This window comes from Gossypium hirsutum, chromosome A10 (genome assembly GCF_007990345.1).
Source record: "Gossypium hirsutum isolate 1008001.06 chromosome A10, Gossypium_hirsutum_v2.1, whole genome shotgun sequence".
In the NCBI taxonomy this organism is placed as follows: Eukaryota; Viridiplantae; Streptophyta; class Magnoliopsida; order Malvales; family Malvaceae; genus Gossypium; species Gossypium hirsutum.
Genome location: NC_053433.1, coordinates 4,624,136 through 4,650,845, shown reverse-complemented (window position 1 = coordinate 4,650,845; position 26,710 = coordinate 4,624,136). Strand labels below are relative to the sequence as shown.

The 26,710-nt window shown below is 30.3% G+C and overlaps 2 protein-coding genes across 5 annotated transcripts; one reads left to right on the top strand and one right to left on the bottom strand.

The window, feature by feature from the left end:
- Positions 1-1,582: 1,582 nt before the first annotated feature.
- On the bottom strand, positions 1,583-5,219 carry LOC107897478 (BTB/POZ domain and ankyrin repeat-containing protein NPR1). Its single transcript, XM_016822949.2, has 4 exons — positions 3,854-5,219; positions 2,851-3,604; positions 2,268-2,465; positions 1,583-2,062 (listed from the first exon to the last, which is right to left on the bottom strand). The coding sequence occupies exons 1-4, from the start codon at positions 4,400-4,402 to the stop codon at positions 1,800-1,802; spliced, it is 1,764 nt and encodes a 587-aa protein (XP_016678438.2). The 5' UTR covers positions 4,403-5,219; the 3' UTR covers positions 1,583-1,799.
- Positions 5,220-19,920: 14,701 nt separating this feature from the next.
- LOC107897477 (putative E3 ubiquitin-protein ligase LIN) lies at positions 19,921-23,779 on the top strand. Of its 4 annotated transcripts, none has more exons than XM_041079640.1 (7): positions 19,921-21,063; positions 21,160-21,289; positions 21,369-22,339; positions 22,428-22,575; positions 22,655-22,710; positions 22,850-22,908; positions 23,043-23,072. In XM_041079640.1, the coding sequence occupies exons 1-6, from the start codon at positions 20,084-20,086 to the stop codon at positions 22,857-22,859; spliced, it is 2,295 nt and encodes a 764-aa protein (XP_040935574.1). In that variant the 5' UTR covers positions 19,921-20,083; the 3' UTR covers positions 22,860-22,908; positions 23,043-23,072. The 4 variants fall into 4 exon arrangements, with proteins under 4 accessions (XP_040935574.1, XP_040935573.1, XP_016678437.2 ...); XM_041079639.1 differs by having other exon boundaries at positions 19,922-21,063; positions 22,666-22,710; XM_016822948.2 differs by adding an exon at positions 23,477-23,779 and having other exon boundaries at positions 19,925-21,063; positions 22,666-22,908; positions 23,043-23,352.
- Positions 23,780-26,710: the final 2,931 nt, after the last annotated feature.

Here is a 26,710-nt window from a genome sequence, read left to right as displayed (position 1 = left end):
TTTTGTAAAATTTATAGAATAATTATTTGAGATCAAACTCAAACTCTTGTATTTATAACATAATATTCTTACCATTAGACAAAGAGATTATTGACTACAACATAATTCTTTTTATTACATAACTGTCAAGTTATTATTTTTATTTTATTATCATGTTTGGGGTTCGTAGCTGCCCCTTCTAACAATATTGTCTCTAAGGTTCAAACCTAATGATCAGAATATTCACCGCCCCAGATGTGGTTTAGGTTCAAATCGTGCTAATTATTAGGACTTTGTCCTCCTCTTATAATTAAAAAAAAATTGAACCATAATATAGCTTGAGATGAGTACAAATACAATCATATCAATAGATAATAACAAATGTATTACATTTGAATTCAGAAATTAGACATAAATTTTACTTGGATCAAAATTATCCACATAATCTTTTACATAAAATGGGATTCCACCTTAACCTTTGTCAACAGTGTTAAAATTTTATTAGCGAAATAATTAACTTTGGGTTAGTTAAAAAAATACCTGGTTGGGGCTTAGGTTGAAACTTGACTACTCGAGCATAGAGATTTAATCAATGATTTGTGACAGTTTGGTCTGTGGACTGACAACTAACATAAACATAGGCCCAAGCTTGCTACTAAATATCTGCTAAAGTAGTAGCAGCATTGTACTAAAAATTCCCAAGATCAAAAGGATTGCTCAAAAGCCTGACTGAAGGGGCTTGGAGATTGCCAGATTGGTACTTGTAGATGCGGTGGGATTTTCTATAAATTGGTTCAATCCCCGCTATGGCTCGAGTTTGAGGAAAAAAAATCGAAATATTGAGATGTTTATACGGGTTATGAAATGTATGTTAAAATAATCTTAGTTACTTGAAATTGAATCGAATTTTATTTTTATTTAATTAATAATTAATTTTAATTATATATAAATAATATTTTATATAAAAATAGTGAAAATAACTTAAATTTTTTTTGAAAATTTGTTTATTAGAAATATTTATGAGAAAAACTCTAACAGTTTGTCAAACTTTATTATATTTTTATTCTTTCAAACTTTAAATAGCGAAACTGGTGAATACCAGAATTGTTCTATATTCATCTTTAAAAAAATTGCCACCGAAAGGATGAACGGAATGACCTTATGATGTTAATGGTAAAAGTTGGCCATAATCAAAGTGAATAATAAAGGCACCCCCATTACCTAGTGAACGGCTAAAATTACTACCTAAAATGAGGATTCCCTCTTTGCTTCGCCTGCTATGCTAAGCTAAGAATTCTTCCTTTAAAGCCACATGACGTTTCTTCTTTGAAACATTTTCTACTTCTTTTACAGGTATCTGATACCTTCAACCAAAGACATAACTTCCACATTTTCTTTCTTCTTTTTATGGTATCTATTCAAAGTTCTGGAACCGTATATTTGCAGTATGATTAATGCTATAAAAACACATGAAAGTACAATGCCATGAATTTTCATTAAAGTTGATGGTTTCGGCCGCTGGTTTTTGATTAGAATGATAAGATCGTCAAAAAAGGTTTTCCACCGTGCATATTGCTCCACTTGTTCAGAAAATAAACAAAGGTTAAAAGAGATGAATCAGTTGAAAATTTCTATTATCATAGTTCTCTAAGGCACTAAAGAACATAAACTTCCTATAGATCTTTAATGGTGTATGTATAAGTTTGGTTACCTTCATCACCAGAGGATAGGTTATCAAACAAGTTATCCCTGGCAACAGTAGTAGACAGAAGCAGAGAAGAGTTATAAGTTTTACTCGCAAGAAATCCTTACCGATATAATCACAATTTCCTATACTTGTAGGGGCCACCATCTCTCAAAGAAGATGACGATGATGATGAAGACAAACCGTTGCGGTTAAACTCGGCCTTGTCCTTCTTAAATGCCCTTTGAACGTCCTCCTTAAGCTCCCTGAAGCGTGATCTCTCTATCTTTTGCTCTTCCGGGGTCCCTGTCTCAAGGTAAGACAAATCAGGAAGGTCATCCTCCATGAACTTATCGAGCACTTCTGAGCAATGAGGGAAATAGCGCCGACCCATCTCCACTGTGAAACAAACCAACATAATAGATTTAAGAAGTTGTGAGCAGATTTTGTTTGTATCAATTTCCAGCAGAGAATAGCCACTAAAAAGTACTTGCTTGAACAGGACATAGACAAAAAATGAATCTCCTAATGCAAAAATAGAAAGGATGACATGAAAGAGATGAATGGACCTGAATATAAAGATATTTAAAGCCCAATCCCTCACCTGTTTTCATAAGGGCTTGCATCCTAGCAAGAAGTCTTTGCTTCTGCATAATGGGTGTCTCATTCAAATCAACCTGCCTTAAGTTTCCATTTGAACCTTTTGATGGAAAGCCAGTAGCTAACTCGGAGGTTGTTTCGGCATGTGCTATGTCAATGGCAAGTTTTGCTTCACTAGGGAAAAGTAACCTTGCCAATGCCACTGCAATAGACAACATCACTAATAATTAATCTTCTCCAGAATACAAACTCGTAATAGGAGCACTTACAGAATGAATGCAATTTTAAGTGCAAGTAGTTAAATCCGAAGGAACAAAACCACATCTTAAACCAGATTATAAAGAGAAAATTTACATGCTTGACTCTATCTAAAAGTCGACTGAAAGAAGCCTACCAAGTATTTGATCACATTCATACTTTTTCGATTGAAACATAGCCTTTTATTGGGGCATCGTAAATGGATGACCAAAGTACAAGACCTAAGACTTATATCTCAGCTAGTTCTACAGCATAAATGAAATGCTGGGAAATGCAATACGACAAACCAATTAGAAAGAGCCACATGAAATCCCCGAATAAAGTAATACCTCGATTCTCTAGGTACAGAAGTCTCATATGCAGATCATCAGACAATGCATGGGAAGCAACAGAAACATCTCCAGCCATTGGATTTCTCCTCATTTCCCTCTCTAAAATATCAATGCATATCCGGTCTTTATTCGTTTCCTTCCCTTGCTCCGTCTTGGCATGATAATCCTTTGGTCTTGTCAACCTCCGGCAGATGTTAACAGCACTTTGTCCATCCAATGTCAGTGTTGAAGCAGATGCCCCTTTTGCTAGAAGTGCCATTATCACTGATGGTTCTTTTCGCATTGCAGCTATGTGAAGAACTGTGTAACCACGAGAATTCCGCAGATTGACATCAGCCAGACGCAGGCCAAGAACCTCAGAGACAACTTTGGGGTCACAATATGCTGCAGCATAATGGAGTGCAGTAGCATCATCCAAAGTTATGTCAGACTCAGTTAAAAGTAATTTAACAAGTTCGACATCATCAGAATCCAATGCTTTATGTATTCTCCGAATTCTTTTCTCTCGCAAAGGATCAACCACTGCCTCATTGCCTTCACCATCAGAGGGAGACTTGCGGCGAAGCAACCGAATACTCTCCGTAACTTCATAAGGAAGCTCTTTCTCGATACAGATGCTATCAAGATCCGACCTTGCTACTCTATCAACACATTGAGAAACTAGTTGACTGCATTGACAGTGGAAAGCAACCACGAGGATTGGGATGATATCCTCTAGGAGAGCCTTCTCAACAAAGTTAAGAAGCCGCCGCTGCAAATATATACAAAAATGAAATCAGTAGGCATTCTCTTGTTCTAGTCAAGCCAACAATGTTGTTTAATTACCATATCAACATAATGGTTTCTATTACATATCAAAGGTATCAATGTAAGCTTACACTGAGTACACATTCAATGCATTTACATATATATATATAAACTATTACTATGATAATCACAAGTCAACACTTAAAATTGACAAGTAAACAAAGTTGCTAAAAAATCAATTCAGCATGTTTACCTGAAAAAGTGGAACAAGCTCCAGTATTTGAAATATGGATGATGCATACATCAACTCCACAGCGAAACTTATGGCGGGTCGACAAGCATCATGAGCACAAACATTATCAACACAAGTTGAAACCTCCATAGGAGAAGGCTTGAGCTTTCCAGTATACAAATAACTTAAGAACACCTGAAAAGCTTCAAGTCCAATCTTGCCATAAGGCAACAACTCAGACATGTTATAACTTGGCTTTCCATCTTTCTCAGAAGACCCAGATCCTTCCTTAAAAACCTCATTGAAAAACTTACTCCTAACAGCTAAAATACATCTATGAACACCAACAGCAACACCTTCAACAACTATATCAGCATCACTAAAAACAGGACAATTGTCAACAATTAGTTGCTCCAAACTAGAGCTGAGCTTGGTCAAACTTAAAGCTTCAAGGTTAGCCCCAGTTTCAGGAACAGAAAAAGGGGGTATATTGTGAGTGATTGAGCCATTTGATAGATGAGAAGATGAACTGAAACTCAAAGAAGATGATGGCTCAGACAAATAAGCCATTAAAATCTTGAACAAAAGCTTAATTCATGAACAAGAAAGATCCAAACCGTGGTCCCAAAAATCCAACCTCTTATTGCTATTGAGCCAACAGAAAAAAACATAAAGGAAAACTAAATCTCGAAGCTAAATGTAAAAGAAAACTGCGTACAAATCCGAAATAGTATTGTTAAACAAAAGTATCAAAACTAGCAATTATTCCTATATAGTTTTGGTTTTTTTTTCCTTTTCAGAAAATAAGTATTCAGACAAACAATACTCAAAACTGAATCTCTAGACTGATATCATCATAATAATTTTATGCAACAAAGAGATGAAACAGAAAATTCCAAATTGAATTTTTTTTAGAGAGTTAATTTTACTAAAATACATGGCGGAAAACAATTATAATGAAAGCATAAAAATACAAACTTGCTTGAATTTCCAAACCTTTCAATTGACATAATAAGTGGGGAAAAAAAAAAGAAATCAAAAAAGAAAAAAAGAACTAGAAGAAAGGAAAAGTTTTTAAAAGAAGATCAGGAATCAGATCCTAAAAGAAAGAAAACCCATAAATATTCACCTAATTAGCTCTATAAAAGATGCAGAAAAAAAAATGAACTTGTCAAAAAGATCAAAGCTTAATTGATTCTCCCATTTTTTTGATGAAGAAAATAAAAAACTTGAAAGAGAAGGGTAAAAAAAATAATTAAGAAAAATGCAGAAAATAATAAATAAAAAAAGAAAAATAGTCCCCACGTCCGTCCGGAAAATGACGATTATTAGGAAATTTCATATTTCTTGGCTTCTCATTGTGGAATTGGGAGGGTGAAATGAAGTCGTTTAGATGACCCTAAATGTGACGTGGTAAATTGTGGCTAGGTTCCAATGACGTCATCCATGACATTAGTTTTGTGGGCTCCTTATTGGCTGTTACTTGCCAACTGTCAACTGGCGGACCGGACAGCCCGGTTCATACGATCGAGTCTTGGATTTTTTTTTTATCATAATGTAGGCCCTAACTTAGAATTAAATTAAATTAAATTAAATAAATAAACAATTTTTAAATTTAAAAAGTAATTCAGTTTATAAATGATATTATGAGTGTGACAGCAAGGTTTAGCTTTCAGCTCTTGATATTGAAATTAATTTAATAACTTAAACTACAACTTTTATGTATTGGAAAATAGTTTTAAGCTTTTCTATTTTACTTAATTTTATTAATAAATTACTTAAAAGCCAATTAAAACTTTGGATTTGTTCTAGAAAAAGTTTTGAAAGGAGAGAATCCATAAATAATTTTTTGTTTAGGTAGATTAGAATTAGAAGTGATCATGAGTAGGGTTGGACTGTGTTTAAGTATGACATTAACATGTTTTATGTTTATCCAAGCTGGCCCGCCCATATTTGTAAAAGACTAATCTAAGCTCATTTTAGGCTGGCCCATATTATTTTTAAGATTTTTTTAAAAAAATATTTATATTATATTATTTTAATATTTAATAATTTTATACATTCTTTGTTTATTGAAATTTTTTATACAGTCATATTAACATTATTTTAATGTTCACATTAGAGTAGTATTATATATTTAGTATAAGTTTATTTTTTGAATGCATTTTAAATTACATAATATAAAGTATTATAAAATTAAAACATGTCGAGTTCGAGCATTGAATGTCCAAACTCTCCCAAACCCATTTTCGGGCCTCATATGTTTTTCCAAACTCTCTCAAATTTCAAACAAACCTTCAAATCTAGACAAATAATTTAATCTATGGACAAGTCTAATTAAAATACATACGGGAATACGCACGTATATATTTACGACGCAAGAGGAATGAATCAACTTTAGAAAAGCCATACCACATGAAATAGTTGGTGTTGTTTTCTAATGATTTATAAATTTTGAAGAGAAACAATGGGATAAAAAAATTGCATAACAAATTATTTAAATGTAGATAACTTATTTAATTATGCGATATTAAAAATAATAATACAAATTTAAAAATACTTTAAACGAAAGATAGAGGTATACCATAATTTTTACATCTATGCTTACATACAATCCAAGGAGGTTGCATCTTTACAAATATTAAAAACCAAAAAATTCTTGAATGTAAGGGAGGAAGTAAAATGGATCCATCAATCACCATATTATGCACTGTGCAAGTGGAAACTTCCAACAAAATGAATTGTAATATGAACTCAATAGGCATGAAGATTTCTTAGATGTAACTATCAATAAATAAAAACTTGTAAAATATGGCTATTGAGTATTAGTTCAATTAGTATGGACATTGTTATCAATGTAAAAAAACGTGAGTTCGAGTGCATTGAAACGCATTATTATCATATTAGTTCAAATATTTTTTTATTAAAATTTAATCATTTTTATAACTTTTATTGATTTTTATTTTTATTATTTTTTGCCACATGTCATGTTATGGTTGTTGTAACACTCCTAACCCGTATCCGTTGCCGGAATAAGGTTATGAGGTATTACTTGACTGAACAAAACTTCTATAAGGTCAAAGATATTTACCAGACATAAATTATCAACAATGCAACCTGTCTCATTGATTTTTCATAAGAGCTCTTATAAATTTCCAAAATGACTAACTATCAAAACATAACCGAATATCTAATAACAAATTAACTACTATCAAGTTATAACTAAAACATTTCAACACATTAGTTCAATTATAAGGCTTCTCTAAACAAAATAAGCGAGCCATCTTCGCATGGCTATAATGTATACAAAGACAAAATATCATTCTACCTATAGTCTATCCTATACATGCCTTAAATCATGATGATATACCATCTTCTCAACTCACATAATGACTCGATAGTGTGATGATATCTCCGGCTCTTCCAACTCGAACTAAAGGATAAACATGCATGAACAACCATGGCCGAACCTTCAAAGCTTTGAGAACATTATTTTCTTTCTCACATTCAGCTATTGATGAAGATGATAGCATGTAATTTGGCTTTTGTTTTATTTTATTTTATTATAATTACCAAATACCATATTTAACCTTAATATACATTAATAATTTCCATTATACCAAGCCATGGAATTCTACTACCAACAATTATGGAATAATTACCACTTAAGGACTCTCACTATTTAATTCCATAGCTATTTAATATCTTTAACTTATAGAACACAACTTTTACGCTTTGTGCGATTTAGTCCTTTTTGCTTAATTAACTATCAAACAATAAAATTTTTCAACGAAACTTTAATATCATCTTATTGCCACTCCGTAAATATTTATAAAAATATTTACGACTCAGTTTATAGAAATGAGGTCTCGATACCTCATTTTCTAAACCCACTTGACCTCAGGGTCATACCACTTGAGCTTAATAAATCACTTATAAAAAAAAATCACAATATCAAAAACCTTTTTAAACTCACAATTAACTCATAAATATTAAATATAGTATTTACAAACCTACTCATCGGATTTAGTGGCCCTGAAACCACTGTTCTGATTAACCCTAAAAACGGGTTGTTACAACTCTCCCCCTTAGGGATTTTCGTCCTCGAAAATCTTACCAGGAAATAAATTAGATTTACTTTCACAAGGCTCATCAATTTCTCACCTAGCCTCAGATTTCTCAACTTTTCAATCTCATGAGCTAAGATTATGATCTGCTCTTTGCTATACATCATAACAAGTTGAATTTCTACTTCTGTAAGAGATACTATAGATAAAGGATCTTATTTGTATTGTCACATCATATATATAAGAAACACATTACGGGTCTTCCCAAGTTCTACTAATAATCTCATTCAATCCGGTGAATTGCGAACTCAACTTCTCTTTATAGCTACATCGAAAAATTCTACTCCCACTATAATACTTTCACAAATACTCAATTTTCTAATCGAAAATTCAATGCTTTTGCACATCAAGCCCACATATATTTTCTGCCAATCTGAAACTGCTTTTAGACGGTCACGAATTACTTTTATTTCCCCTCACTCTTTCCAATCACATCAACCCCGAAATTCTTTTTATCAAAATTCAATTCAATACAACAAAGTTCAGTAATTCCATACCCAAAGCTCACAGTAGTTTATTTTAGTAACACGATATAATCCTCGTGTCTCCATTTGAACAATAAAAACTGGTACTCTTTTAGTACTCCCCGTACGGAAAGATAATCACCACTGTGCTAGATGTCACAATTGTTGTAAAATCTCTGGATTTCTCAATACACGAACTCTATCTCGACACAACGAATGATTGTCGGTTCCAATCTGAAATTCTAAATCAGAAATCAATTTACGTTGTACCCTTTTTAACTTGTAATTCACTGACAGACCTCTTAGCCTCACAAATTTGCTGATTAAACATCAATTTAGTCTCTAGCTCAGCCAATAACTACTCATCATTTGATAAGATTAATCACATGATTGTCGATCGTAAAACACATAAAGATTCTCGTTCAGAACCCCGAAGACTATAATCATTTGCCCAGAAGAAAACGTAGTAACTACCCGACTATAACCACTGCACTCAGCTATCATTTCAATTCAAACATTATCCTACTGTCTAATTCTATCATCACTGATTTCACAATATCCCATTACTAACAGAAATCAATTTAGAAAAACTTCCAGTTAATACGTTCTTTAGACATCATACCTGAATACTTTCATCTCATCGAATTCAACTTCTTCTTTAACAGTGAATTGGCATATAACGAATGGTCTTCAACATGATCCAATATCTTTTCTATTACTGTCTTCACTTGCAGACTCATTCTCTTATATGATCACAATACTAATCTTTCAACCACGAAACTCTGTAATTTTCACACTCGTAAGCGTATTTAATCCATATAGCACGGATCTCATTACAATGCTTTACCGATGAGGGGGTGAGGGTTGTAAAGCCAACAATTTTAACACTTACGTAAGCATGCACATCACACATACTATTATGAACGAATAGTTCATTACTAATTCCGGATTCTCAAACATCTAGCAATCATTTACTTATGATCACTTGGTACTTAACACATAGCTCATACGCTAAATCAAATCATAAATTCTAAGTCAAAATATTCACACAACCATCATTTACCCAACATCACAACTCATATACTCATATAATTATAACATTTATCAATAGCAGAATATCATGCATTCTGATTCATACCTTTTATGAGTTTCAACTCATCACCAACACATTTTCACTCAAACGTCTGAGTATAACATTCTGTACTATCAGAATTAGCTTGGTTGGAAAGCATATCTGTCTTACAAAACAATTTCGTTAGAGCCGGGAGATGTCACACTATCACGAGTAGTAATATGGCATGTATAGCTAGACTCACATACGCTAGGTTAGTCTGAGAATCGACTAAACCATAGCTCTGATACCACTAAATGTAGCACTCCTAACCCGTATCCGTTGCCGAAATAAGGTTATGAGGTATTACTTGACTGAACAAAACTTCTATAAGGTCAAAGATATTTACCAGACATAAATTACCAACAATGCAACCTGTCTCATTGATTTTTCATAAGAGCTCTTATAAATTTCCAAAATGACTAACTATCAAAACATAACCGAATATCTAATAACAAATTAACTACTATCAAGTTATAACTAAAACATTTCAACACATTAGTTCAATTATAAGGCTTCTCTAAACAAAATAAGCGAGCCATCTTCGCATGGCTATAATGTATACAAAGACAAAATATCATTCTACCTATAGTCTATCCTATACATGCCTTAAATCATGATGATATACCATCTTCTCAACTCACATAATGACTCGATAGTGTGATGATATCTCCGGCTCTTCCAACTCGAACTAAAGGATAAACATGCATGAACAACCATGGCCGAACCTTCAAAGCTTTGAGAACATTATTTTCTTTCTCACATTCGGCTATTGATGAAGATGATAGCATGTAATTTGGCTTTTGTTTTATTTTATTTTATTATAATTACCAAATACCATATTTAACCTTAATATACATTAATAATTTCCATTATACCAAGCCATGGAATTCCACTACCAACAATTATGGAATAATTACCACTTAAGGACTCCCACTATTTAATTCCATAGCTATTTAATATCTTTAACTTATAGAACACAACTTTTATGCTTTGCGCGATTTAGTCCTTTTTGCTTAATTAACTATCAAAACAATAAAATTTTTCAACGAAAATTTAATATCATCTTATTGCCACTCCGTAAATATTTATAAAAATATTTACGACTCAGTTTATAGAAATGAGGTCTCGATACCTCATTTTCTAAACCCACTTGACCTTAGGGTCATACCACTTGAGCTTAATAAATCACTTATAAAACAAAAATCACAATATCAAAAACCTTTTTTAAACTCACAATTAACTCATAAATATTAAATATAATATTTACAAACCTACTCATCGGATTTAGTGGCCCTGAAACAACTGTTCTGATTAACCCTAAAAACGGGTTGTTACAGTTGTGACATGTGGTGGCTTTAATTAGAAAAATTTAAAGGTGGTTCAAGTACCTAATTGAGTGAAAAAAAAATACAAGAGCTTAATTGCTTTTTTTTTTGAAAAGTTTGAGGACCTTTTTTTTTATGTATTTTAAAAATTTAAATACCAAATTGAGTACAAAAGAAAAAGCAGGGGCTTAAGTACTTTTTTTTTTTAACTTTTAGGAACCAATTTTATACCTTACATAGATAGAAAATAGATTAAAAATAATAAATAAATAATAAAATTAAGAAAACATAATTAATTATATTTTTATTTTACCCAAACTGCCTATATTTAATCTCAATAAAAGTGTTTATTGAATTGAAAATCTAATTGAAAAACAACTAATAATTATTTAAAATTAAATTACCTATAGTTAATCTCAATAAAAGCATTTATTGAATTAATTTTTTAATTAATTTTTTTTTCAAAACACCTAAATTTCTCCTATTAACATTTTAAAATAACCAAATTACTCCTATGACTCCCAAATAAAGCTGGTTTTATATTATATACAAATTATTAAAGTTTTCTAAAATAAGTATATTTTTTTCATTTAACGTTTTAATTTTTAATATTAGTTAATATTTTAAATATTTTACAATATTTAGATTTGAATTATCATGTAATATATAATATCATAATACTTTTTGTTATATTAATTTTTTTACAATAATTCAAAATATAAGAAAATATGGTTTTAGTCTTTATTTTAATTTATTAATTACCAATTAAATAATTTTTTATGCAAACATAACTTAAATAATTAAAACTAATTTATTCATTGCATGGATAATTTAACGATCAACTTTAGGTCGTATTTTTCATTAAATAAATTTGATGGGTATTTAAGTTGAGTTATAGAATTATTATTTTATTTTAAAATAATTTAATTAAAAAAAATATCGTCACATTTTAAAAATTTGTACTACTAATAAAATAGATTAGGTGTATATATAGACAAAAATGGCATAACCCTTTGTTCTTCTAAAGGGAATATAAATTATTTGCAAAAATGTACCAACATATTTTAATAAGTTATTAATAAACGTGAATAATGTGCATGCAATTGGTCAGTCGGCAGAGAGAGAAAGAATCAAAATATTTACTTTAGTTTCCAAGACCCTTCCTTTCGCTGTAGCATTGACAAATTAAAACCTTCTTTTATTCTCTCTCTCGGTTAATCCAATCAATTTATTGAATTTGCATTCACATTTGAGATATGACATGTAAGGATTGGATGAGGTGGAATTGGTTCCACCTTTATCTTTTCATTTGTAAATTTATAAAAATTAACGGAAAATAAATCAAATCAAAACATGACATGATATGAGTCGATTGAGTCATAATTTAATTAATATGAATATTGTTATTAATACATGAAAATGTGAGTTCGAATGCACTGAAACGTATTTATGAGTTGAGGACGGACCATAAGTAGTTTTAAGTATTGTGACGAAAAAAATAAATATGATCAGAACCTATAATAAAATTGTTCAAAGAACAAAAACTTAACAAGATAAAAATGTTGGGTAAAATTTTGTTTTTAGTCACTTTATTCTATGTTAATTTTAATTTTTATGTTTTTTCGAAATATAAAATTTTAGTATTGATCTAAACAGTACTAATTAAATCTATTTAGTTCGATAAATCATTCACCATCTTCATTTGGTGTTTATCTTGAACAAGAATGGCTTACAAACTCTGCCTGTTGCATAGTTTTGGGTAATTTTATGTCTGCTCATTTATCTTTGTTAGGCTTTTCTTTCTCTATTGTTTTTGTGGTGTTCTACTCTACTGATACGGTGATATTTTGTGTTCTTCCAATCACTTTATGAATATGTTTTACTGGCAAAAAAAAAAAAAAAATCTATTTGGTTATTTGGCTACTACTCTTTATCTATATGTAACGTTGTAGTTTAGTCCATATTCTCTAATTGAATAATTCATAATTTCTATATATTTTTTAAATTTTTAAATTTCAATATTGACGTGAATAACAACAATTAAATTATTTTTTAAATAATATATGAAAATAATAAACAAACATGATACTATACATACGATAATAGATTTATCATATTCTAATTTAAAAATAACAAAATTTAATAAATTTAAAAAACACCTTAAAAGATAATTATTGTTTGATAAATTTAAAAATTAAAATAATCAAATAAAAATACTGGCTACAAGCCCCAAATTGTGATTGGAAAAAGAAAATGAGTCATTACACTCAAATATATTCCTTTCACACCCCTAAAATTAAAATCTACATTACTTTTTTATTAAAATTTTGAAGTTCTTAGATTTATTTTAGTCACTTTCTTTCTTTTTTATACATTGATATTGTTTGAGTTAATTATTTTAGTTGATTTTTCTTTTGACTTTTTTTTATTTTCAAAGGTTAAAAGAAAATTGTGGTTCGAATTGGTTTGAATCTGATCCTTTATTCATTTTCACAATTTATATATAAGATAAATATTTGGTCTGTCGTGAATGTACTTTTATTCCACATGCAATTTTAAATTGACATTTATTGTTTTTTTAATATTTTATTATATTTTTATAAAACATTTGTCAACTCTCTAATCTTACTCGGTAGAGTATAAAATATTTTTTTTACTATTTTACTATTTTAATTATTTAATTTAAATTTAATCCAAATAAAAAATAATTTATGCAAGTTTTATAAAAATATATATATTATACAGCTTTTATAAAACTTTATAAACACAAGTTTTATTAATTAATTGACTAACGCAATGTATTTAATCGATTATACACTAAATTTTTTGAAAATATTTATTTCCTTTGTTTAACTAAAATGTGACATTTGAAATTCTTTAGTCATTTTTTTAAAAAATTTTTAACTTTAATTATTTTAAATATTTTAATCAATTACATTTTATAAAAAATATATTTTAAAATTATTTCATTTATTACTTTAGGCATAACCGTGGGAACAATTTGTCATCCATGACTTGACAACACAATTCTATAAATATTTTATTAAAAAAAATTGACCTTATGTCCGTCATATTTAATTAGTTCATACAATCTACAAAAGATACAAAAGATATATTGGAAAGTACTTATTATAATACCAATGAATCCCTTCAGCTTGATCCCAATAATGGGACTCACCCTAGACAACTTCTTTAATTGAATAAAGGAGCTGTAGTTTTCACAAAATATAGTTAAAATTTGGTTTTTCTTTCTCTTGGCAATAATATTAAGGCCTGAAGTATGGACTTTTGTAATGTATGGTCCAATATTCAAAGGGCTTCCTGGTCTACTATATATATGTATACAGACATGGGCCTAGCATATTCCAAATAAAATGGAAAGAAAAATGGAGTGATGAATTTTAGAGTTCATAACTACAAATATAATATAATTATCAATATATATTTAAGTTAGGATTAAATCGATGTAAAGTATAAATAAAATTTACATATAAAATTGTGTATGGTGGAACCAGAAATCCTTTAATAGACCATTATAAGGTAGAATTAAACTAATACAAAACATAATTGAATGAATAATTGAAATATAATTCGACAAAACCAATAAAGGATGATTGCAAGACTTGAATTTAGATACTTAAAGATTCCGGGTGTCAACATTTGCCAACAATACTGATACTTCATTAGGAATAGAGTTGAAGTTTTCCTTTTTAATATTTGGGTTCAAAATTTTGGATTTTAAAAGTATTAATATTTAGTATACTTGCAATACACTTTTTTTTATTCCACAATAAGTCTTAAAAATTTGTTATGTGTCTCTTATAGAGGACTTGTTAATCCTTTAACATTCCTTGTGGAGTTTAAAAACTCCATTGACAGTTCTCTCATGTTTAAGAGAAAATATTTGATACACTATCAGTGAAGTTTTTAAACTTTACAAATAAGATTAGGGTTGACAAATGTCCTATAAGAGTATATTTAAAAAAGTTCTGATCACATCTGTTTTTTTTATGTAATGCCTATAATTACCCATAACCTCACCCCAATTCATAAATAGGAGGAAATGTACTTCAATGCACTTGAACTCATGTTGTCCTGCATTTGTAATAATGTCCATGCTAATCGAGTTAAGACTCAATGACAAAACCTTTTAATTTATTAAATACAAGTAGTTACACTCAAATCTAATTTTATAAGTATGAACATATATAAGTATTTGAGATGATTATGGTAAAAAAATTTATTATATTATAAACCCTAAAAATTATATTATAAAAATAATTTGTGTATCTTATAAAATTATAACAAAAAATTTTATTTAAATCTTAAAAAATTTCTAAAGTTATGAAAAAAATTATACTTATTTATAAAAAATTGTTATAGTTTGTCTTTTTTAACCATAAATTGTTTAGAAAAAAAACTTTCTAAAGTTATGGAAAAATATTATTTATAACAACTGTTATATAAGTTTTGGATAATTTATAAAACCCTTTATTTTTTTTATAAAAGTTATATATAATAAATTTTATATTATTTTTTACTTAGGGTGGGTTTGGATAGGTGGTCTGTTACCTGTGGTTAATGTAAAAACAACGATGGTGGTGAGATTAGATAATATAACATGAGACAAAAATTGTCCATCCAAACCCGCCCTTAATTTACGTATTAAAAAAGGTGCTATATCTTAGCATAAGTCTTTCTTCAAATTAAGTTTTTATAATTAAAACTATAAACTATTTAGGCTATGGACCCAAATATAATAATGTTTATGCTAATTATGCAAATAAAAATGGTTTCTTACACCATATTTTGGGGCATGATACCATTTGAGGAAATAGTGCTAGACACTAGCACAATAGACAACTTGTGAACTCTTTAATTTAATACATTCAAGGCTTCGAAATGTGGTTGAGGAAACATTTGTTGTTTTAAAAAATATTTGCTATATTAACAATATTATCTCAGTATAGCATAAAAAAAAAAGAGATTGGATCATGCTAGCATGTTGCATATTTCATAACTTCCATGATAGGTGAAATTGAGATGATCTTTATTTCGAAGAGCAAATGAAAGAAAGAGATATTGATAATTTTAATTATGTAAATTTAAATTTAGATGACGATAAATTTGGTCAAATCCCAACAGATAATGATAATGAATATGTTAAATATTAAAAAGGAAATAACCCAACAAATATGCATTAGAAGAATTAGATAAAAATTGCATATGATGTTTAGTCTAACACGATACATATGATGATTTGATTTTAAATTTTTTTATTTGTTTAGAAATTATTTTTATCATACTAATATTTTTTATTAAATTATAAATTATATAACTTTATAATTATAATGTATACTACCAAACACGACATAAGTAATTACAAAAGAATGTAATTACTATTCTAATAATTAAATTTACATTCAATCACTTTGTACTGTCCAAACATACCCAAAAAATATAACATGTGAAATTATTATTATTCTTTAAAAAAATATAATTCATTAGAGGAAATTAATTATTATCTATCTATCTATGGAAGCCATGGACAGATTCCATGTATTGATCAAAATGGAGATGAAATTACTTATTTTAGCTCTTTTTTTCCCTCTTTGGAAATGTGAGGTTGCAATCATATGATTTCATGATTTACCAAAAAATGGAAAGGAAAAAGAAAACCTTAATTGAAATAAACCCTTTTAATGTGTTAGATTCTTCTGTCTCAATCTTGTTTTACATTTTCCTTAAAAATGAATAAGAAAGAAAAACTGGACATTAGTGGGTTAGCATTTAGCAATCATAGCTACCCCAAATTCAGAAGAAAACAGATGATAAAATGAGGGGAAGTCAGAAAAGTTATTTAGGTGTAAAAATTAAATTGTAATTTTTATTATAGTAAAAATATAATTTTTAAAAGATTAAATTAAAATTTTATCATTTTAGGGGGTTAAAGTGTAATTTTATCTTTACTAATTTAAAATTTTAAAAATTTTAAATAGCCAAAATAAATTGATATTATAATAAATTATAATTTAACAAAATAATCTTACCAGTATTAATAGTTGAATTTAAATTTAGAAATCTGAAAAATAAAAAGGATGAATTTTTAAAAAATAAAAATACAAAGATTAAATTCTAAATTTATAAAAAGTACATAAACCTATTACGTGTTTTAACTGAAATTAAGTTATTGAATTCTAATAAATAAATTTAAAATTTATATTTACGTATAAATATAGTTATATAAATGTAATTAAAATATATTTTGTATATAAAATTATAAGTATATACGTAAAAAATATAAAAAAATATTAATAAATCTAAAACACATTAATACGAGTAAATAGCAATAACGATATCCCCACCAAAAATACAGGCTACCTTGATTGTAATTGCATTTGCAAACGAACAAACATGAAAATTATTGTGAATAATAAGGCCAATGCTGCCTCTATGAAATATGTAATTTTGCAGCTAAGGACTAAATTCTAGCTGGCATTTTGTTTAATATATAGTACTCAAAGTAGCAAAATAATTCCAAAAAGTTTGTACTACGTACAATTATTTTTTATTAGATTTCTTCATTTTAATTTGTTACATTTTTTTTAGAACAATGCATAAATGGAGCAAAATTTCACCAAAAACCACAAAACTGTCAACGTAGATATAACACTCGTAATATTTCTTATTGTTAAAATTCGGGTAAATTATTAAAATAGTCATTTTTTGTTTTTTTAGATTACATTTTAGTAATTTATGTTTAAAATATTACGTTTTAGTCACTTATATTAACGTGTTGTGGCATTTTAGTCATTGAGCCATTAGTTGCCGTTAATAGTAAGTTGACGTCTCACATTACATCATCATTTCAAACAAAAATTTTAGGTTAAATTATACAATTGGTCCTCATATTTTTTTTTATTTTGAGCAATTTATCTTTTTTTCTTTTATGTTCTTTTTACTTTTCCTTTTTTTTTTAATTTTCCTTCTGCTTCTCCCTCTATTTTCCTCTCTTCTCTATCTCTTTTAACGTAAAAGAAAAAAATAAATTACTCAAAATGAAAAAATATGGGGATTAATTGTATAATTTAACCCAAAATTTTCGTTTGAAATGATGATTTAACGTGTCACGTTAGCTTATCGTTAATGATAATTAACGCTCAATAACTAAAACGTAACATTTTAAACATGAGTGATTAAAATGTAACCCAAAAAAAATAAAGGTAACTATTTTAATAGTTTACAGGTTGAAATTGTTAAACACATTTAATAAAAATATTGTGATTATAATTAAGTGAAGATAATACCAAATTTAGATAAAACCAAAGTTGCAAAAAGAGAAAAGAAGAAGTAAAATGAGGGAGAAAGAAAGACCACAAAACGTTAAAGAAGATTCTTCGAAATTATCTTATTTCATTTGACGGTCCAAATTATGTTATTAATTATTGTTTTTAAAATATAAAATAATTTACAATATAGTTAAAAAAGTGGCATAGGACAGCATATGATGCTTCGTAAACATGAGTGAGACAAAATAATCCTTGAAAATACCCATTGTCTCGTGAATCATAAAGTTGATAGGTCACCATCTTACGTTCCTAGTTTTACTTTTTTCTTACTGTTTTCCCCACATAAGGTTTGCACTATGAGTTGGTTTTCCTACCTCATAAATCACAATCAGGGACAAAAAAAAGTTAATCTTTTCAATGTGCTCCATTGGTCCTTCCCACTATCAAACCAACATGCCCACCAAATTTAACCATTTATATGTTACAACATAATTTCTATTTTTAAATTTAAATTTACAGATATTCTCTATGCTTATTTTACGGTTTATGAAATTTAATATATTTTAGGATTCGTGATGATTTGTTTTAACAATATTATTTTTAATGTTTGAATTTAATAATGCATGACTTGAAGATAGAACTAAAACAGTAAAATAAATTTTCTTTAAAGACTACATGTGCTTTGTCATATTTTTAACTCATTTGTTTGGTCTGATTTTAATGGTCTATGTCTCATTTAGACGGTTTTCAATTAAGGGTGAGTTTGGATGGGCGGTGGGGTGCGGTGCAGTACGTTTAACTTATTTTTTATCTCACGTTATAGTATCTAATATTACCGTCACTGTTGTTTTTTATACTAACCGTAGATAAATGCACCGCCCATTCAAACTCATCCTAAGTTTGTAAATGTATTAAGGTATAATGACTTATTTGATACTTCAACTTTAAAAAAAATCATTTTAACATTTTATTTAATTTTTTGTCTCTTTTAATTATTAAACTTATATTATTTGTCAAATAATTTCAAAATGAATGGAAAAATTATCGCCTGTTAACTTTGTTGCACATTAGCAATTAATTAAATTAATTTTTTTATAATTTTTTGGTTTTTTATATTTTTTAAAAATTAATTAATTAATGTTTAATTGGAAGGTCAAATAAATCATTATGTATTTGGCATAATTTTCATAATTTTTTAAAATCACAAGTATCATCGTACCTAAAAAATTATCCAATGCCCGAAATATTAGAATTGAGGATGAAAAAAAAAAGAAATACTATATTTGATCATATAATTCTTAAATTTAATTAGCAATATATTAGTGAATTTATGTATTTATAGAGGTAAAATTAAGTGTTCTTATTTTTTTATTTTAAAAAATTAGTTTAATTATCAATATTGTTAGTATTTTAGGTTGAAATTTATTAATACATTGATTACGTTGTTGGTATATGATTGACGTAAAAAAACATGCTAAATTAATTGCAGTATTTTTAAATTGAAAAAAATAAGGGTATTTAATTTTTAAAATTTAAAGTTGCAAGAGGACTACATCTCTACATCGGGAAATGTACAAGGACTAATAGCATAATTTGACGATCCCTCAAAATCCCGGTTCACAAATATGAACCCCCTTTTACGGGGAAGTTAACTGCTTTTAACTGGATTAAACCGGTTGGTCGAGGTCTAGCCATAATTAAAAAAAAAAAGTACTTTTCTTAACGGCCGAAAAGGGACAAACAAAACCACCGCCCACAAAGGCTTGTTATCCTAGTTTCCTTTTTGTTTTGCCTACAACCCCATTTCTTGAACTCTCTTTCCTTCCATAGCTGTCGTTTCGTTATCTTCTAGTTTTTGTGGGTTTCTCGGAAGAATGTCAGTGAAGCTTTATAGACTCTTCCCCATTCCTCTTTCCTTCTTCAACCCCAATAATGGCTTCTTCTTTACATCAATTGCTCAAGGAAGAAGGGTTCGAAAAAGACAAGTTATTGAAGAACCAACCAGATGACTCCACTGCATTACCTATTTACATCTGCCATGGCCGAAAAAGCTCGGAGATAACCGAGCACAAGGATGAAAAAACTGTTATCCGAAATGGGTCCTCAGTGTTTTCATCATTTAAACCAAAATCAGATGAGCCTGTAATCGATGAAGCCGCCATTAAAGCTGTGATATCTATACTCGGTGGATACACCGGTAGGTACCTTAAAGATGAGAGTTACCGTGCAATGGTGAAAGATAAGTGCACCTCTTGCTTATTATCGCGGCGAAAAGCTGGTTCGGATGGTGGGATTTTTATGAACATGGAACTTGGTATTGAGAGCATTGACAAGTTAGTGGAAGATCGAGGGAACAAAAAGGAATTGAGGATGAAATTGTTAAGGAATTCGATTCGGCTTTTGAGTATTGTTGCTTCATTGAATTGTGAAAAATCGAGGAATGGTTCAACTTGTGGAGTACCCCATTCTCATCTTTCAGCTTGTGCTCAGCTATACTTATCTATAGTTTACAAGCTGGAGAAGAATCATAGGTTATCAGCTAGGCATTTGCTTCAAGTTTTTTGTGATTCGGCTTTTCTGGCCAGAACCCATTTGCTTCCTGATTTATGGGACCATTTTTTCCTTCCGCATTTGCTTCATCTTAAGGTTTGGTACCACAAAGAACTTGAACATCTCTCCAACTTGGGCAATGCTTTGAAAGAGACCAAAATGAAAGCTTTAAGTAAGCTCTATAATGACCAAATGGATATGGGAACAGCTATGTTCGCTATGTACTATAAAGAGTGGCTTAAAATTGGGGCTAAAGTCCCACCAGTTCCTACAGTGCCTTTGCCATCAAGTTCCAGTTATGGATCATCAAGAAGGAGATCATCTGAGTCTCATGCTTCAGTTTCTTCTATTAATAGAAACTTGTAAGTTAATAATTTAGATAAGTTTTAAGTCATTTTGTGCTAAGCATTCAAGAAGTTTTGACTTGTTTTTCTCGATTGTCTTGAATGTTTCTAAAGGTATCAGACTGTGTTTGGTGCCACAACCGAATGGCAATCCATGGAGCTTGATCGCCGAATCAGGACATCGATCGATATATGTCGCCTCGAGGCAGAAGAAAATGAGTTCAAATATGAAAACTACAATCAGGTAATTCTATCAGGCTGCGATTAGTTTATCATACTGTTATATTGCAGAGTATATCATTCATGGTTCTGAAACTTGGCAGAACAAGAAGAAGACACATAGGAGGTCATCATCAAGCCATATTCATAACACTCCGAAAACCGAATTATGGCCCGAGACACAAAAATCAGGCCATTTCCGGTTTTTTAGCTGCCAAAGTAGGCCAAAAGGATGCTTGGTAAACGGGAAAATTGATGTCAGAAATAATTCAATGAGAAAGTTGGAACATCTTGATCTTCCTTTGAGTGATTTAAGTAAAGCCATAGCTACTATTTGCTCCTCAGATGTTCTAAGTGACTGTGAAATCGCAATCCGGGTAATGACCAAGGCATGGTTGGACTCACATGGTGATTCTACCATTGAAGCTGCTTTAACAAAGGCGCCTATTATCGAAGGAGTCCTTGAGGTTTTGTTTGCTTCCAACGACGATGCAGTTATGGAATTAGCAATATTGATTTTAGCAGAATTTATAACTAGGAGTAAAGTGAATAGGCAGATAATACTCAACTCAGATCCACAGCTTGAGATCTTCTTGAAACTGTTGAAAAATAGTAGTCTATTTTTAAAAGCTGCAGTGCTGCTTTACTTGTTGAGGCCAAAGGCAAATCAAATGATATCAACTGAGTGGATACCCCTAAGCCTTAGAGTTTTAGAATTTGGAGAGCATTTGCAGACTCTTTATACAATAAGATGTAGTCCTCAAGTGGCAGCATTATACTTCCTAGACCAACTTTTAACTGGTTTTAATGAAGATAGAAACTTAGAGAACGCTTGCCAAGTGGTTTCTCTTGGGGGATTGAACCTTCTGATGAGAAATGTGGAGTTCGGTGGTGTTCTCGAGCGGAATAAGGCTGCCTTGATCATATCCTGCTGCATTCGAGCTGATGGAAGTTGTCGACACTATGTAGCTGATAAATTGAACAAGGCAGCTCTGATTGAACTTATGGTTGGGAACTGTAAGGATTCTAATGGATCTGTTATTGCTTTACTAACTGAGCTACTCTGCCTAAACAGGTACCAATCCATTTACGATTTACCGTGATTTTCTGATTTGTTCTCGAACTTCAAATGCATATCATTATTACCAAGTGAATGTTAACAGAAGAACACAGATGATGAAATTCTTAAATGAACTTCTGAGAGGATGGGGAGGCTTGAATGCCATGCACATCTTATTAGCATGCTTGCACAAAGCTCAACCCGAAGAACGCCCCCTGGTTGCAGCCCTCTTGTTACAGCTTGATCTTCTGGTAATTAATTTCATTGCCATTCACAGCATTATATACCACCAATTCTGCAATATTTCGATTCAGAAATCACGGATTGCAGTCATTTTACAGGGAGATCCTTTTAGATGCAGTGTCTACAGAGAAGAAGCAGTTGAGGTAATTATAGAAACTTTAGATTGTGAAAAATGTAATGAGAAGATTCAACAACAATCCGCCAAAGCTCTTACGATGTTGGGAGGTCGGTTTTCTTACATGGGAGAGGCAACAACTGAAAGTTGGCTTTTGAAACAAGCAGGCTTTCATGAAAATTTGGAGGATTCATTTCAAAAGAAGGAAATAGGTGATAATTTCTTGGTAAGCTACTAATATGATTTGTCTATATATGGTTGTTAATTATAGTTGCAAGATTTCAAGCTACACTTATTGCTAAAACTGCTGCAGATACCTATTCTTTTCTAATGTCTGTTGGTCTTTTTATTTTTTTCTAGGATGAAGGGGAGGAAGAAATAGAAAATTGGCAAAAGAAAGCAGCAATTGCATTGCTAAATAGTGGTAACAAGAGATTCTTGGCTGCCCTTTCAAATTCCATGGCAAAGGACATTCCTAGTTTAGCACGAGCGAGCCTGGTAACCATTGCCTGGATGAGCTGTTTTATGCATTTGGCTGGAGATAAAGATTTCCAGGCCATGGCAAGCTCAATACTCACGCCCCGGTTACTAGAATCCTCGAATCCCAATCGAGTACTTGAAGAAAGGGTGCTTGCTACTTTCTCATTGCAGCAAATCAGAAAAAGCTCAGGTGACATTTTCAAAGCTAGCCTTGGCCATTCAATCATTTCCTTTTTTTAGTATATGAAATTTCATTACTTCTGTTGCTATCTTTTGCTCCATCCTTGACAGATCAATATGTTCATCTTTGATAGAATACATAGCCTGATGAGCTTATTCAACCGTCTCACAATCACTGCGAGGCACCGGTAGCCTGAGCTTGAGGCCTGGACGGTCTGGCTTGTTAAAGAAATGCAAGAAATCATCCAAGTCTTGGATTTCAAAAAAGTGATTATCCAATCACCCTGGCCTAATTCATTAGAGAGGATGATAGATAAGTTGCTACTTCTTCCAAATTCTTTACATCTTTTGAGAGTGTAGGTAAATATGAATGTATATATACACCTGATTTCCCCAAATAAAGAATGGAATGCAAAATCTGTTTTCTTCCTGGAAAACATGACGATGACCAATAACATACAGATTTAAAATGACAAGAAAAACTTAAAACTACTATAACATGCAAGAGCTTGATGGCTAATGTTTTCTCTTTTGTTTTAACAGTGTTTGGTTTGGTTATTTTCACCTTGTACTCATACATGTATTTGTATCTAATACTCACCCTGAATCTTGATAACATAAGTTATCATCCTATCTCCATGGAATATCACTGTTTTGTCAGATTCGCTAGAATGACAAATGATTTCAATGACCAATCTGTTTTTATCTCAAAAATCTTATTTATAAAAAATCTCTTCATTCGTCATGGCTCATGGCACATGGGACATGGCTACCGGGCAGTGAATGTTTGGATGCAATTGATATCTCAAAAATCCAACAAAAAAAGAGTTTGTGGTGGATATATTCTATAGTGGAAAAAAACATAAGGGGCAGCTCTTTCCACTGAATAATACAAAAACAGAAGCAATTAAAAAGGAAATCTGTCTCATTCCAATTTCTAGTTCTGAAATAACCTATTTCATGTTTTTAGCTACCCTGTGGCTTTCTAATTGCCCCACCTTCACATGCCTGACTCCACTTAACAGTACTTTTCTGTATTAGTTTTCTTGGATCCTTCTATGAAAGTTTTTAAACTCTTATTATTGCTCTTGAATTGTGCTGGTTAGCTATGGTTAGCACCTCAAAGGTTAAACTTTTTAAGGATGTTTTAGATAAGGGTGTTTTACACCAGTAATCTTCAATATTTTGAATTCCTTTCTTGTCTGATATTATTGAAAAAGCTTCACTTATGAAAACGGTTGCCAATACAAGTTGCTGTTGTATAAAGTGATCAAACTGATACATCAAACCTCATTTATTAATATAGAATAGAGTATCATCATATTCTTACAAGACACGTTAACTCAATCCCCAGGCCAATGCTAAGCTAACTGGAGAATAGGAACACGGCAATTCATACTAGCATGAGACTTCAAACAAACAACTAGGTTCAGACACACTTTCGTAGATTAAACAGACATAAAATCGCATTATAACAATAGTGGCAATCCTCTAAACTCCATGGTCTTCATAAACCACATCAGCTTGGAGGATACGCTAAACGTGAAGTGCAAGTAGATTCACGCATGAACTCCTTTACTAGGCTGATATAGAGAAACGGGACTATCGTTCCGACGTTCTAAGTGGGCATTTTCAGATGAAAAACATTGAATGTTGCTGGTGAGAATGAACCCTATAAGAGCTCTTGTCAAATGCAGCAGCTGATGGTTGTGATGACGGTGCCGAAGAAGAAGAAGAGGATCTTGGCGATGCTTGAGACTGTCGGTTCAATACCTGCTGCTAAAGCTGACCTCTATGTTCCATATATATACTGTTCCAATAGTTACAAATGATAATCTATAAATAATGTCAATTGGTTATTAAGCAAGAATTATCATTATTCATAGTGATCAATTATGTCTCTTATCACCAAAAATTATGCCACTTAGATACCTATTGAATAATTATATTTATGTCTAAAGATACGATTATTATCCATTTAGATAGTCCATGAGACATGAGACATGAGACGTCCTAAAGGAGAGGAATTTCATTTGTAGGATATATCAATAAGTTCTAAAATTCTATCTTTCCTCTATCTTCTAATATTATTAGATTGTTTTATAAAGAGTTACTGTAAATTTTTTTTATAGAAATTGATTTTATTTTATAAAACTATCCTTATAATAATTTTTTCATCTAAAATGTGTTCGAAAAACCATTCAATAATTAAATTTAGATATAATTATATGCAATTACACATATGATTCATTAGGTAACAATTATAGAAAATAGATGTAGCTAAATTATGTGTAAATGATTCTTCAATTCTTAAGAGAAAGATTAACTAGACGATTTCCGCAAGTAATTATCTAGAAGACTTTTAAATTTCTTTTATTAGTTATTAATTGAGAAAGAAAAAAGAATACCAAACATGACATAGTAAATTAATGTGTAATTACACTTCGATAGTAAAATTTGTATAAAAAAATTAAGATTTTTGTATTAGCAAAGATTGTAATAAGTATCCTAATAACAAAAATATTTTAGAACCCAAATATTTGCTCGATTGATAAATGTATTCACCTTTATATTTAGGTTATGAAGTCGGTTACTACTTTAAAAAATCAATGTCTCCATGATCAACATGAAATTTTCCCTTCATGCGTCGAAAATTCAAAATGTTGATAGATAGTAGATTATATATCTAATCTAAAGGAGCCTTCAAAATTTCTTAAACTACCCACGTTCTGATAGCAATACTAATTTTTTTTATGGATGTTTTAGAAAAAGTAAACAGTTAATAAATTAAGATTTAACTTTCGACCTAATAATTAATAATTAAAAGATAATGCCCCACCAAATTTCATGATTATCTAACAAAGTTTTTTAACTCTTTTAAGGTTCACCATTCCAATTTCCAACTCAAAAACTCAAAGAGGAATTTAAACAGAAGCACCTACCCTGCCCTGCCTTCAACTGTCGACCCATGACACTATAGATTGTATGTGAAATGCGAATGTCTCTCTCAACATTACATTAGCTTTTGCATTTACGTTTACTTTCCTTTGGATTATCTCTTGGTTTCCTTCGTTCAATTTGCTAGCCCCATCAACAGATAACCTTTACTGGTTTGTTCTTTTATCTTGTATTACACTTGAATTCAGCCTGGTTTATACCTATGTTACTTTCCTATGCTTAAAATGATTTCTCATGATAAATAATTTAGCTATTTTCAATTTATTGTTAATTTTTAGAGATATATTGATTATAAAAAAATTTTTAATTGTTTATTTTTAGTGATTGATTGTTGAATTTTTTTCCTTATATAAGCATTATTTTTTCGATTCAATAAGCATACACTTTCCATAAAAAAAATATTTCTAATT